This window comes from Gymnodraco acuticeps, unplaced genomic scaffold (genome assembly GCF_902827175.1).
Source record: "Gymnodraco acuticeps unplaced genomic scaffold, fGymAcu1.1, whole genome shotgun sequence".
In the NCBI taxonomy this organism is placed as follows: domain Eukaryota; kingdom Metazoa; phylum Chordata; class Actinopteri; order Perciformes; family Bathydraconidae; genus Gymnodraco; species Gymnodraco acuticeps.
This window is the reverse complement of record NW_022990583.1, coordinates 3352381-3366752: the sequence shown is the minus strand read 5'-3', so window position 1 is coordinate 3366752 and position 14372 is coordinate 3352381. Positions and strand designations below refer to the sequence as shown.

General features: G+C 42.9%; 1 protein-coding gene across 2 annotated transcripts; it reads left to right on the top strand.

Annotated features, from left to right (window-relative positions):
* The first annotated feature begins 16 nt into the window (after positions 1–16).
* Positions 17–14153, top strand: tmem245 (transmembrane protein 245). 2 transcript variants are annotated; one of them, XM_034227983.1, is made up of 18 exons: positions 17–695; positions 1752–1869; positions 2456–2551; positions 3154–3261; positions 3880–4083; positions 4174–4343; positions 7837–7860; positions 9201–9305; positions 9385–9467; positions 9553–9643; positions 9738–9836; positions 9924–10055; positions 10323–10445; positions 10957–11102; positions 11190–11290; positions 11383–11557; positions 12412–12606; positions 12682–14153. In XM_034227983.1, the coding sequence occupies exons 1-18, from the start codon at positions 96–98 to the stop codon at positions 12728–12730; spliced, it is 2619 nt and encodes an 872-aa protein (XP_034083874.1). In that variant the 5' UTR covers positions 17–95; the 3' UTR covers positions 12731–14153. The 2 variants fall into 2 exon arrangements, with proteins under 2 accessions (XP_034083874.1, XP_034083875.1); XM_034227984.1 differs by lacking the exon at positions 7837–7860 and having other exon boundaries at positions 96–695.
* The last annotated feature ends 219 nt before the right edge of the window (positions 14154–14372 follow it).

Here is a 14372-nt window from a genome sequence, read left to right as displayed (position 1 = left end):
CCTTGGGCCTTTCGTTAGCGCTACGTCACATGTTTTCCTCCCTCACGCGTCGGCTTAGATCCCTCCGGTAGACTACAGAGGCAGAGTCGGGGAACATGGCAGACGAGGAGAACTCGGTGCCGGGCCCCGCCGCCCCCTGTCCCCCGGGCAGCCCTCTCTCCGGGCGGCCTCACTCTGTCTTCTTCTCCGAGAGTGTGCAGCCGGCCGTCGGGATGGTGAGCCAGCTGCTAACCCAGCCGTCCTCCCTGAAGTTTGATAAAAACATTAAACAGGCCTTCTATAACACGGGGGCGATGATCTTTGTGGCGATATGCTGCGGAGCTACTGTCCTGGTGTACTTCATCCTGGAAGCCTTCCTCCGGCCGCTGTTGTGGGCCGTGCTCTGCGGGACCTTCCTCCACCCCTTCAAGCACTCCTTGGCTCGGCTCGGCCGCTCCTGGCTCAGCGGCCTGCAGGAGACCGGGACGCCCATCGTGATGGGGACCCTGCTGATCCCGGTGTGGTGTGTGAACTACTTGGTGGAGGCGATGGGCCGGCTGGTGCTGCAGAGGCTCACGGTGCTGCTGGTGATCGGGGCCGGGGCGCCGCTGGTGTACTTCCTGTACTTGTTCTGGAGCATCATCGGCATGCAGGTGATCATCGGGCACGTCTGCTCGGTCATCGGGGCCGCGCTGGACTGTTTCCACACTGTGTGGGTGAGTGAATGGACAGTGGTACCCCCCCCCACCCTGTAATGATGACAAGACACCCTCTGTGACCCAATGTGTCAGTGTGGAGCTCTGTCAGCTGGACCCCCTAAACAGCTCAGAGAGTAGCTGGGACACAGGGTTACAATCTACACCACTATACATTATAATACGTTTTCCGTTTGATTTGCCTATACTTCTTTCTAAAACATGTATTCAAAATAAAACATTCTGAAATTGATGCAGTTCACCAAATGTAGTCTTATCAGCAACAAGTTTGAAGTTAATTATTTTCTTTAAATGTGTTATTATTTAGTTAAGGAGGAGTATTTGATAATGTTTTTTTTCTCATTTTCCCAGTTTGATTAAAATGAGCTCAGAATAATTAATTTATAAGAGTTCAATTGATAAACAAATTATGCAGTATGATCAGTAGTTAATAAACAATAAAACTGAGTTCAAAGAATTGCAGAATAACAAATTGCATCAAATAGATGGAAATACATTTCCTTGAACGTGTCTCATAATGGGTTATACCGTTAATCTATTTTTCTTGGAAAATATGCCTAAACTTGTATTTTAGCTAATAAGATTTCCTGCTGTTTCAGTGTCTGATCGATTAATACCTTATTATTCCAAAACAGCCTCAGGGTCTGAGCCCAGCTACGCTTTGACTAAATACAAATCAGATTAAATGTTCCTGTCCTTTCTCTAAATGCAGATGTAGACTCTCACAGGGTCCTTGTCCGAAAACAGAATTGAGGACATTGTATTAAATTACATCGAAAGACGTCTTTGTGTGGAGTTGAACTGGGTAAGACCTTTGAGACCATCTGATTACAGACTGAAGGATCATATGTCATGCTTTTCCTACCAAACAGCAGCAGATTGTCTGTTGGTAAGATGCTCACCACCATGGACAATCATAAACACTGACCAAATTGTACTGTATTTGGAAGAAGCATCAGATGAGCAGAGGTTACAACATGTACCTTGATCTGATTACAACCATTACCATCTTTAGATTTTCATTATGTGCCACTCTGCCTCTTTGCTCCCTCTCAGGTGTGCCCCGTGGTGTTTGGCTACTTTTTGGCTGTTTGTTTGAAGTGGAGTCCCAACACAGAGCACTACCTCCGGGCCGTGGCTCTCCCTGTCTGGGCCGTCCTGCTCTTTTACACCGGTGAGTGTGAGGAGGAAGGGAAGCTTGCAGACTCTGCTCAGACATGTTGGTTTCATTCCACACTCCATTCAGATTCCTTCTTTGCCCCTAGGAACATTTCTTCACATTCAACATACTAGGCAGGTAGCTTGAAACAGGCTTCAGAAACACAGTTACACAGTCAATGGAGTGAAGTAGTTTTCTATTTCCCCTTAGAAAGATCACATGCAGAGTTTCATAGTAAGATGAAATCTCCAGTATTTTTAGCACACTTAAGGCTTGCCATAAAACACTTGTTGACCTCCGGGTGTGAAATGTTAAAAGTGACAGAGAGCATATATGGCTATCCCAAGCCTGTAGACATATCTGATCTCTGTTTGGCACCTATCCTTATACAAATGCTTCGGAATAAATAATATTAGTGCTGTAATTATAGCAAGACATATCGTTCAGCTTATACAGTAGTGCACCATATGTAAACATTTTTGTCAAGAAATAACAAATAATGTAACAAAATGTCATGAAGGTAAAGAGCAAAATGTATCTCCAAAATATTGAGATATATTTATTTAGTTATTACTGCCCTGGTTTCTGCATCTGTTTTCAGTGTCTCTGACCGGCTCCTGGAGGGTGCCCATATTTGTGGTTGTGGTTGCCCTCATCATCGTGGGATCCCAAGAGAAACCACCTGTCCCTGGCAGAGGTGAGGATTTATGAACACACACACATCCACATTAGAATAAGAAGCCTCTGCTCCCGGTCAACTGGGCATTCATAAATAACTGAATAGAGTGCTGGTACATGTCAAATATATATATATATAATATGTTAATTTGTGAACTTCAGATGTGCTGGTGCAGCCCTGTTTACAGTTTTCATGTAACTTATTAACTTTCTTCTGAATACAGCATTACATTATATGAGCGGTATCAATATTCTCATCTTACTGTCAGCCAGAAAGCCAACAAGTTCTATAAATGTCAATTTATAGCCTTATAATCAAGGTGTATGAAATCATCTTGAAATACAATATGTTGAACGACCATATGAAAGAATCCTATTCACAAACTATCATCCTTTTAGCAGCAGAAAAAATAAAAACACCTTTTAATATAATGTGACCAATCTAGTCCTCGAGCTACCACTTACATTTAGTTATACAGTATCTTAGTAAAGCTTTACCTAAAACATGAGGTGGACAGTTTGGGCCAGTGAAAATACCACACAAACTCACAAAGAAATGTGTTGCTTTTTGCTGTGTTGTTATTTGTGACTGGTATTTTGTGTCTCTCTTCATCTCCCCAGGAGAGCTGTCGGGGCAGGTGTTGTCGTTTGCTGCTAACACTATTTACATGGCAATCTCCTGTAGCAACCTTAAGATGAAAACTGAGCCGGGTGAAAACTCTACTACAGGTAAGAGAGCTCACTTTGAAGTTTGTTAGAGAAGGTCAACAACCACCATACTCAATCAAGTAAACAGACAATAAAGCATTCTGTTTGAAAAGTGTTGAACCCTGTAACCTCTTGGTGGGTTTGAAAGGCATTTTTTTTACAAATTGCCAAAAGGATACCATTTACACATTTCATTCGATTATTATATTTGAGTGAATCATGTGTGACCAACTTTCCCACCTAAATATCATCAAATCAAATGATCAAGCCATAATTGTGATTGTTCAATAGAGGTGGAGGAATTATACAAACATATCTATATTGCAGTGAAAAACAAGCCAAACCAAAATTCAAAACAGAATTAAACAAAAATCTTGAAAGAGCTTGGGATTCAGATGGTTAATGGATATTAATCTCCAAACTACTTTGTGTTTTAATATAGAAGCTGCATACAGTCAACATGTTCTCTGACCCAGCAACCTTTAAGGAACAAGACACTTCTGCTTTGGCTTTACCATTTAACCATGGTGGTATTTTACTTTGTAAAACAAACCATAGTCCATCGTCATTGCTCTGATCTTTCTTTCTCTTCTTCCTTTTCTCTTCTTCCTCTGTGCCCTCGCCCTCTTCTCCACCAAGATGGTTTACCGTCTGCCGGCCCTCTTCCCTCCACGCCTGGGTTTCCTCGGGGCTCTCGCTCTCTACCAGGCGGCCTCTTCCAGAAAGAGAAGAGCGCCCACAGAGCCAGTGATATCTACTTCATTCTGCTGGTCTGGGCCATTGTACTGGTTCAGGTCTGGCTCAACCTCTGGATCCTACAACTGCTGCCTATCCCTGTGGCTGGTAACACACACATGTATTCACACACTCCCTCTCACATGCATCTCGTCCAACCTACTGTACTCTCTGACTAATGATGCATTGATACTTTAGTGTGGGTGCTGAAGAAGCTGGTGGTCCACTTTGGGCTGAAGGGCTTTGCAGCGCGGACCCTCCTCTCATGGTGGGCGGTGCTGGAGAGGCATGGACGCGAGCGGGAGGAGGCCCTGCTGCCTGGACCAATCAAAGGCTTGGCTCAGTTCATGCTGCGTGTCGACACTAAGGTAACGTCTCTGACCGATCTCCAGGTGCTGCTGATACAGGAGCTGTCCTTAAGTCCTCTGTCTGTGATTTCACACACCCTCATACAGGCACACACACACTTTCTGTTACACTGGTACGTCTTTTTAGTATTCACACGGTATGGTCGTCACTGTCCACACACTTTAAGCCGGGGCCTACTGGGTATTTCAATGTAGGAGAACAAATACACTGTAAGCAGTATTCTGAAGGAAATGTATCTGGAAATTCTGTGTGAAGGTTATTCAAATGTTCACTTATGCCCCGGCCACACGAGGACGAAAACGGTCGTTTGCGTTACTGTTTAGTGTCGTATAGACCGTTCGGCCACACGAGGACGACCGAATACGGCACTAAACGACTGCGGAAACGATAACGGGTCCCAAGGCGGATAGAACGGCATAGGCAACGCTCTGGGGGGTCCAACGGCTCCGTGTGTACGCCCTATACGATCATTTTCTGATAATGATGAGGCAATAGCCCCGCCTCTCCCCACCTCTGCTGCTCACCCCCGCGTCAAAGTAAACTGCACACTGAATTCAGATTATTTATCTTTCTCTCGATATGGACATAAACGCGAGTGAAGTCTAATCTGACAGGACACACAGCTCTGCTCACCTGCAGCTCCTCCCGCTGTGATGCGGCGGTGAACGGAGCAAAACACACACTTCAAGTCAGATCATCACCCTTAGCTATTTTAATTACCTCTCAAACTACCTAAACTAGTTATAAATATGTTTATTTTTACTGTCGGCTGAGTCACTCATTACTGGATCAGCTGCTGCATGAAACAGACACTGATGCTGTCAGAAGAGAGGGAGGAAAAAGAGAGGCTCCATGTGTTTTATTATTATATTATATAGAGTCGTTATTCATTTGTTTTAAAGCTCAATAAATAACAAAGAAGACCTTTGACCGGCACTTTTATAATTTTGTCGGAAGATTTAAACTTTAATACACGTTGACTGGCGAAAAACTCTGCCCGGTTCCCTCGGCCCCCACCGCGGAGAATAAGCAGAAGGGCAACCATGACAACCATGCTTCTTCGCTGCTTTTGTGGAGGAAGTTACAGCGCCACGTACAGGCTCCTGCATATGTACTGCAGCTTCTCCAGCGGTTGGAGCTAAACGGAGCTGTCTCGTGTGGACAGACACTATCCGGTGAATATTGCGTGTGGACGGAAGCTTTTTTGCGTTTGCGTTAATCCTATGCGTTTAGCCGTTTTCGTCCTCGTGTGGCCGGGGCATTAAACTGAACCCCCCACATCGCCCGAGGTTCAAAACTAAGGATTACGTTTCAGATGGGTTTCTGTCTCTGAAATCCTTTCTTCTATCATCTTTTCGGTACTTTAGTACATCCTGCAAATATGATTTCCTTTCTTCAAAAACCATTTACTTCGATTTTGTACACATCTGATCCACAAAATGAACAAAGTTTCAATGCTTTTTAGGAGTAGAACCAACTGGGTTTTGTTTATTTAATTTCACTGTGTTATACATACATGATTCTGCAGTTTCTCTTAGTCTTACGGAGCTTTATAACCAGGGCTGCACATAACTGGTGCGCAGGTGCGCATGCGCACCTCCGCCAAAAAAAGAGCACCGGGTCATTTGAAACAAAGCGCATTTGCGTACCAACATTGAGAGGGAGAGAGAAAATAGAGGAGAGATAAGAGATAAGAGAGAGAGAGAGAGAGAGAGAAAGATATTTGCGAGTTGCATATGAACCATGATATGAACTCAGGGCCGGCCCGTAGCACTGGCTAGATGTTCGCCTAGGGCGCCAGATCTGGGGAGGTGCTGAGCTGGCAGTTCTGGGAGGGAAAAAAACATTTTGACCGTTGGGGCTCATCCTAATTTTCGGCCTTGATGTAACAATATTCACAATTAAGTAAATGTAACACCCTTTTCACCCCGGTTCCACCTTTCATTTGCCTTGTACGATGGGCGCTGTAAGTGATGAAAATGGGGGATGTTGGCTTATCTGGCGCCCGCAGCTCACAGACAAAATGCGAGTGAGCGAGGGAGAGAGGGAGGGTGGTACCAGCGCTGTTGTTATTATAATCTGGTGCCGTGCTAGCTGCTCTAACGGAGATAAGAAGAAGATGTTTCTACAATAATGTAGAGGGAGAGTCCTCTCCAGTCAGACTGAGAGGCTGATAAGTTAACTACAGCTCAGTGAGGTTAAGGACTCTTAGTCTAAGTTCAAACGGTTTGGTCACAATTTATGTAAACACATATTTCCAAGGCACTCCTTTGTAATTATTGGGATAAACAGGTTTCAAATCATTCCAATGTATACTATAGGACAGTAACCAAAAATATCCTTTAAAACTGGAGAGGTAAAAAAAAATGCATAAATAAATGTTAAGGTAAAATAAGATATGAATGAACAACACAAATAAAATAAGTTACATTAATTTGTTATTGGCTATGGTAGGCTATTGGTTATGTTCACATACTTATTTGATTACATCCACTTGTCTAAGATGACAACAGAGACTTTCGACCCAAAACTAGCTGTTGACTTGTGGATGCAAGCAGCTAATCGCAGACTCAACCAGAGAGGAAGAAGTAGGCCTACATCATCAGCTACCATGTCTGACAGAGAGGAAGACAGTGAGGAGAACAGTCAGGAGGGTAGTGATGACAGCTTGTAGGATTACTGGTCGTGCTAATGTTGTCTTGTGTTCACCTCTGCATGTGTGTTCAGTGCCGTGTGTCTGGCAAATAAAGTCAAGACCCCCTCAAAAGTTACGGTTTATTTCATTTTAAGGATGAGCACCAAGCAACATCTCCAGGTGCTCCTTTGAGAACCAGGGCAAAAAAGTTATGTGCACCCCTGTTTATAACATCTTTGAAATCATTGTTGTTGTAAAAAACAGCAACTTTACTCTTACCGCTCACATAGCCCTTATTAAAAAAGTAGCATGCTGCAGTTTTCACCAAAAGCATGTGTTAAAATGACTTTAAACAACCTGCTCAGCACCAAATGGTAAACAAACCAAATGAGCTACTAGATGGTGAACATAGTGGCGCATTTTACAACTAAGTCCCAGGTATTGGAGCAGACAGAGAAGGTGAAAAGAGGATGGCTTTTGGACTTTGTCAGGTGAACTCAAACATGAAGTAAATGATCATGTTTTTTTGTGTCTGCTTCGTTTGAAGGTAGGCAATTGTATGAATTACATATTCATCTTAACCACTTCATAGTGTGACGCCTTTGCACTGAAACATTTCTTTCTCTTGATGTTTTTTATCAGGAAATAGTTGTTGTGTGTTTATAATCACAATGATGAGCATCTTCACTGTGTATCCGCTCCGCACAAAGTAATGAAATCCTGCCTGCCACGCTCCACTTCTGACCCCTCACTGCCTGCTCCCAAAGAGGTCGTGTTCTTGTTGTTCAGGAACATGTGATAACCGTGCACAGGTCTTTCCAATAATAATCTTCCCAATGTCTCTTTGTCTCCCCAAGCTCTGGCATTGGCTTAACAAGCAGGTAATGATTTGGAGGAGCAGAGTGCTGAAAGAAAGAGAGACTGACACAAAGCAGTGTGTGTGGGAGAAAGCGAGAGAAGCCATATAAGGAAATAACCTGTACATACTGAACGTGTGAGTGTGTGTGAAGGTGTGGACACACGCTTGGACTGACGCTTTACCCTTCACTGTCCCCACCCTCCCCCTCATCTCGTCTACATGTCTGTCCTCTCGCCGCTTTCCTGCTTATTACAGGAAGCTACGGTCGAGGAGGTGGGACTCTTTTGTCCGTCGGCCTCGCCCGTACCTTCCCTGCTGTGACCTCACTGGCAGCTCTGCCTGAGAGTGTATGAGCTGCATGGAGAGATGGCTGATGTGGTGATGTAGACAGAGCACAGTGGGAGGAGAGTGCAGCGTTTCTGAATATATTGTCAATAAGCCTGACAAGTTTATTGAGATGTAGGAGAAACACTGCCCATGAAACCTTTGTGGTTCAGGAGCCTTTTTTGGCGGGAGTGGGGACAAAACAATGGAAACAGTTAACAGTTTGTCAATATGACGCACTATATATGCTAAGATGTTCTGTTAGTGGTCTTGTAAATGCCTTAAGTGTCATTTTGAGCTAATAGGTTCTAAACAGACTGTCCTTACTTGTTTGATTGGCAGTTTCCATTTCTTTGTTTACCAATCTTTTTTACTGGATTTAATCCACATCAGTCAGCCTGCCAAGCACCTTCTGTGAAGTAAGGATTAGGAGGACTGTAGTTAAACATTCACTAGTAATATTTAACAGTTTATTCTGGAAAATGCAACCGAGCCTTTTTTGCCATATAATTTTACTGTCAATTTATTAACCAACAGCAACTTCCCATTGACTCCAGTAACTTGACCCTCAACACGTGATTTTGTGTCATTAACACATAATACAAGTGGAGATTAAACTCTTGCAATCTGGATGCTGATGCAGTATTGGACCATAGAGAAACCTGAGTGAAAAGATTTCAACAGAATGAACTTTGAAGGACTGGTTGATGGGCTTGTAATTGTTTTTTTGTATTATATAAAAATATACTGACAAAGGCCATGCATTCAAACAAACATGCATGTTTCCATATTAAAGTGTAAGGATGTGTGCATGCATACGTGGGCAGATATTCAGGCTCTCTCGGCTGTATACTTTGCTTTTCCCAGGGCCCAAGGGGGCAGCTTTTAAATCCAAAATGGCTTCTTCTTCACATGGAAAGGACAGGTTTCTCCATGTGTCTGATCACTGTTTGTTTTTGAACCTCTTCAGAATCACACTGACTTCCTCCCTGTTTCCCCCTTTTCTTCTACCTCTCTGTGTCCTCTCTATGTGCGTAGATGATCGTGTGGTTGGAGCGATCTCTGGATAAAATCATCAGCATCTTCATCATCTTCCTCCTGGTGACAGGGACCCTGCTCATGGCTCTGCTGCTCACCGCTATGGTAGCATTTTTATTACTTCAGAATACGCATTTCAGATGCACTGATACTTGGATATCAAAGTACCTTTTTTATCTTTTAGGTTCACCATGAAAGTGTCCACATGATCGACGTAACCAGTAAACTAATCAATGAGACCGTTTCTAACCATCCAGAATGGGCCAAGTATGACAGTCTACTCCCCGTTTAATAAAAAAAAAATGGTATGGAGTCTATATTTTCTTCCTCTTCTCACATTGTCCTCCTCTAGTTGGCTCCCAGAGGCTCGTGTGGTGCAGAAGGCTCTAAATTCAGCTGCTACCAATGTTTATCAGCATGGTAGAGAATGGATAACACAAAAGGTAAGAATTATTACAGACAACGGTCAAAATAAGGAAGCACATTTTTAATACTTCAGTACCTTGATCTGCTTTGAATCTTTCTTCTTTTTTACAGCTGCATAAGATGTTAGGGGAGAAGGGGAACAACACAGCCGTGATCGAGAAACAGGTTTTGGAGCTCTGGGACAGACTGTACCACTCGTGGTTCGTGAAGGTCAGCCCAGTCCATTTCACTTTTAATGTTGAGGACAAATTTGTCGCCTAAAAATATAATGTGTAAAACATTCCCTTAATTTTCCAGAACACGACCAACACTGGACGCCCCCGCGGTCAGAAGCTGACGGCTCAGAGAGGGAACAGCTGGCTGGTCGACATCCTGGACTGGAAAGACATCGCCTCCTTTCTGCAGGAAAATATTGAGACTCTGCTGTCTGTAAGTATGACCATATCTTCTGTGTGAGGCAGACATTTAGCATGTATTACCTTCCTGTCATGGATGAGTTGGTCATCATTCACAAAAATAGCTTGACTAGAGCGTAGGGGGTGCTACATCATCATTTGTTTGTCCTTTGTATCAGGCGCTGATTGGTCTGCAATAGGTCTTTGTCGACAACAGGACGGAAATCATTGACATATTTATAACTGTGTCTCAAAGAGGTGTACATTTATTGTGGGTGACTGGTTTTCTGTTGTTTTTTAGATCCTGGAGTCTCTGTGGGTGGTAATGAGCAGAAATGTGGGCCTCCTCATCTCCACGACGACCACTCTCCTCTCTGTCCTGTTCCACAGCGGCACGGCTCTGCTCAACTTTGTCCTCAGCCTGGTATGAACCACTTTACAAAAAGAACCAATTACATGGGTTTGTATGTATAAAATGGGTCGGCTCGGTACGACTTTTTCATGTCCCATATTTGAGTATCTGTTTCCCTCTCTTGAACAACATATATGTTCATTTCACATTTTGATGCACGTTGTCCCCGATAAAACATGTCACACTAACAGTTGAATGTAAACACAAGTTTAAATCTGAATATTTAGAAAAACAAAGAAATTGTAATTCCATTGTAGAAAAAAATGTGTTTTTAAAGTTTACATTTGCTACCTCTTTCGACTCTCAGACTGGCCTCAATGGGAGCATTTAACAGATCTTAAAGCTTGATCAATCTGTAAATGTCATAAGTTATAAATGCTTTTGTTGTAAAGTAACCACCCCAAATATATATAAGAGTACTCTGTTCCTTAATATGTTTGATCGAACTGAAGTACTGGTTGAAATATGTGAATTAGTTTAACTAGATATCATCATATTAGTGCTGTGTCTTGTTTCTACGCAGGTGATCTTCCTAACCACTCTCTTCTACCTGCTGAGCTCCAGCGGTGAATACTACAAACCGGTCAAATGGGTGATCAGCCTGACCCCCCTCTCCCAGCCTGGACCCTCCTCAAATATCATAGGCCAGTCAGTAGAAGAGGCCATCAGGTAGCCACACACAAAAACAATTTAACTACCTTAACACGTATCTAAATAATTGTTTTGACCATGTGTGTGCTTGTGTTTTTTCTTCAGAGGAGTGTTTGACGCCTCTCTGAAAATGGCCGGCTTCTACGGCCTCTACACCTGGCTCACTCACACCATCTTTGGCATCAACATAGTGTTCATTCCTTCTGGTGAGTCGGCATGTTCACAGCACATTGTGTCGTCGCCTGCCAAGCTGCTCAGTGTTTTCTCACTCTCTGAATCCCTCTCTGCTGGCACGTAGCTCTGGCTGCCATCCTGGGTGCGGTGCCGTTCCTGGGCACCTACTGGGCCGCGGTGCCCGCAGTGTGTGACCTGTGGTTGGTGCAGGGCGAAGGCGTGAAGGCCGTGCTGCTGCTGATCTGCCATCTGCTCCCTACATACTTTGTAGATACAGCCATCTACTCTGACATATCAGGGTATGTACGCGTACCCAGCTTCTGTTATCTGAGCTTCCCCTCAGATTATTGACACATTTGACGAATGCATTTCAAATAACAGCTGCCTGGTTTGTACCCAAATATGGCTTTGAAAGGAAACCATTCTGTTGGTGAAGTCTATCGAAAGTGTGTGCATTTGCCTTGCTCAGCTTAAGAAACAGCTGTTGAGATAAACCTGATAAAAAAACAACCCCTGACAACAAGCTAGATTATGCTGCATCTCATCTGTTTCCTCTTTGAGTTGTGTTTCCTGTAGTGCTGCCCTTTATTATTCCTCTCACTAAGGTTGAGTTATTGATTTGATGTCACTAAAAAGACTAGTTGGGATGTGTCTTAAGATAAGGGGAAACACATATTTAATATGGGGAATGGGGGGGGGAAGGACTACAGAAAAACACATTTGACTTACATTTTCTTTCAGAACCATATTGTTCCAGTAGATTCCAGTCAGAAAAATACAGAAGTACATCACATTATTTAGTATTTTGAAAGCATACTTTGCATTTATGGCTTGAGTTTGCCACAGGATAAATAAACAACTTGAATAGTGTTTTCTTAATCAAAGTGATATTTATTGCTCGGTAATGCAGCAGCAATCAGGGTAAATGTTTAAACCCCTCTGTGTATTTACAACTCTACATTAAAAATGGATGCCTGCCATAACGCAATTATCTACATTGTTAGTAGTGACAAAGGGGAAAGAGAGTAAGGGTATGAAGGCTGGAATCGATCAAGCGGTCATTTGGCAACTACTCGGCTACCAAGTCCACTATTATATTTTCTCGTCAATTTCTTTCTGTTTTTCTATCTGTTTTCTTGTCTCTGTGTGTCAGAGGGGGACACCCCTACCTGACGGGTCTGGCGGTGGCAGGCGGAGCGTACTATCTGGGTCTGGAGGGCGCCATCATCGGGCCCATCCTGCTCTGCATCCTGGTCGTTGCAGCCAACATCTACAGCGCCATGCTGATGAGCCCCAGCTCTGCAGCGCCCACACCGGTGACGTCCAGCTGGCCGCACCACCCCCTCAGGTAGAGATCAAATAAAAAAAGACGATCCACTCCATAAAAAATGCAACCATACCATTAATTCTTTGTCACTCTCAGGACCATGAATGACTCCACTCCAACGATCCTGAAGAAGAAGGGTGAGTGAGCTCGAGGGTGACACCCTGTGGAACGTCTTCTGGCTTCCTATTGGCTGATTTCCTCAGGGGGAAGCACTCCCCTCCCTGAATCTCCTCCAAACGCCACCTGGCTCTACAGGAGGCCGCGCAGAGAAGGACGGCGCCGTAGCGGCTAGTCTGCCATGATGCCGTCTCCTGACCAGAGCTGTTTCTCTGAGCAATATGGCACCAGCAGCTCAATCTAGACCCTTGAATTACAGATCATCCTAACCCTGATCCCTAATTTGGACCAATGACATCACATTGGGCATTTGCGAAAATGACAGAGATGTTGGTACTAGTCACACCATCTCTCAGATCTCCAGTGCCTAAATTGATTTGTAATGTTTAGAAAATAAATATTACCGTGCGGTTTGTGGTGATAGTACGATAATATATTTTATCTACAAAGCCCCTGATATCCACCCTGCACACCCCGGCTGGGTTTTAAGCTACAGTATGTGGTTGTGCAGTATTTGTACTCCCTACCTCGCCCCTAACAGAGGCTCACTAAGAGTTTGTAGTGACGGCTTGTTGTCATAGAAGTCCTCACGCCTGGTTCAAGAGAAAGAGACGTTTAACTTAATGTGTCATTCACGTTTCAGTGATAAAAGCTGTGAGTTTGCAACACCAGGCTTCATTTAAACTGTTTCACTTTTTTACTATCTGTGCACTTGATTTACAGCAAATATCTGCCTATAATTGATGGTAACTCCTTCAGTGAATCAGATTAGACTTCCTGCTTTCAGGGAGTCTGGTCTGAATCGAAGAGCACAGAATAACTGATGGATTTTCTTGTTACATGTTTAATTCATTTCACATTTGGTTTTCTTTTTACACACTGTGAGTGCACATACACAATAAATGCAACCAAGGTTTTCATTTTTGACACACGTAGCTGATCTGTTGGTATTGAAGCACGTTTACACTCAGAATAACTTAATATTAACAAGTTTGACTGAGTATTTCTGTGAGCACTTAAGAGTTCTGTCACTTTCCTCCCTGTAACATGTTTTTTATCATAGCTTTGACCTCAAATACTTTATTTAGAAATGTCTGTATATTTTCTACTCCATACACGAACTTCAGTCAAAGAGTTTACATTAGTTTACATTAGACACTTAGTTTACATTAGACACATTTAGACACTTTTCTAAACAGAGTATGAAGTAGTTAACATCATTTGAAGCTTTAATATTGAGCTGTACATATGAATTGTGTATTTAATGCGAAACATTGATCATACATGGCTACTGTGTTAGCTTTCAGAGGACTGTGACTGAGTTGGAACAAGCATTACTTTACATGTCACTGTTTAACTACTACTATAGTCTTCATTTGGCACTGTTGCTTTTACTGTTTTTTAATACCCGGATATGCACTGACACAATAAACATTAACATTTAAACTGCATTGCTTTGTTTGTTTGATGTCTTATTACTGGATTGCTTTTTTCAATAATTAGGACTGCAATTAATATTGTAGTTAATTTCAAATAATTTAAGAATTATTACAATGTTTGGTTCAAATGTTGAAATTGTGATTAACATTTTTATTTTTTAACGGGATGTTCTGTTTTAGTATTAAGCTGGTAAAAGTACAAATTCAACTATTTTAAGTAATTGAACTGCA

Coding starts and splice junctions, on each gene's coding strand:
- tmem245 (XM_034227983.1), top strand. CDS start 96: ATGGCAGACGAGGAGAACTCGGTGCCGGGCCCCGCCGCCCCCTGTCCC. Junction 2,552..3,153: donor ACCACCTGTCCCTGGCAGAG/GTGAGGATTTAT, acceptor TCATCTCCCCAG/GAGAGCTGTCGGGGCAGGTG. Junction 11,103..11,189: donor TCAGTAGAAGAGGCCATCAG/GTAGCCACACAC, acceptor TTTTTTCTTCAG/AGGAGTGTTTGACGCCTCTC.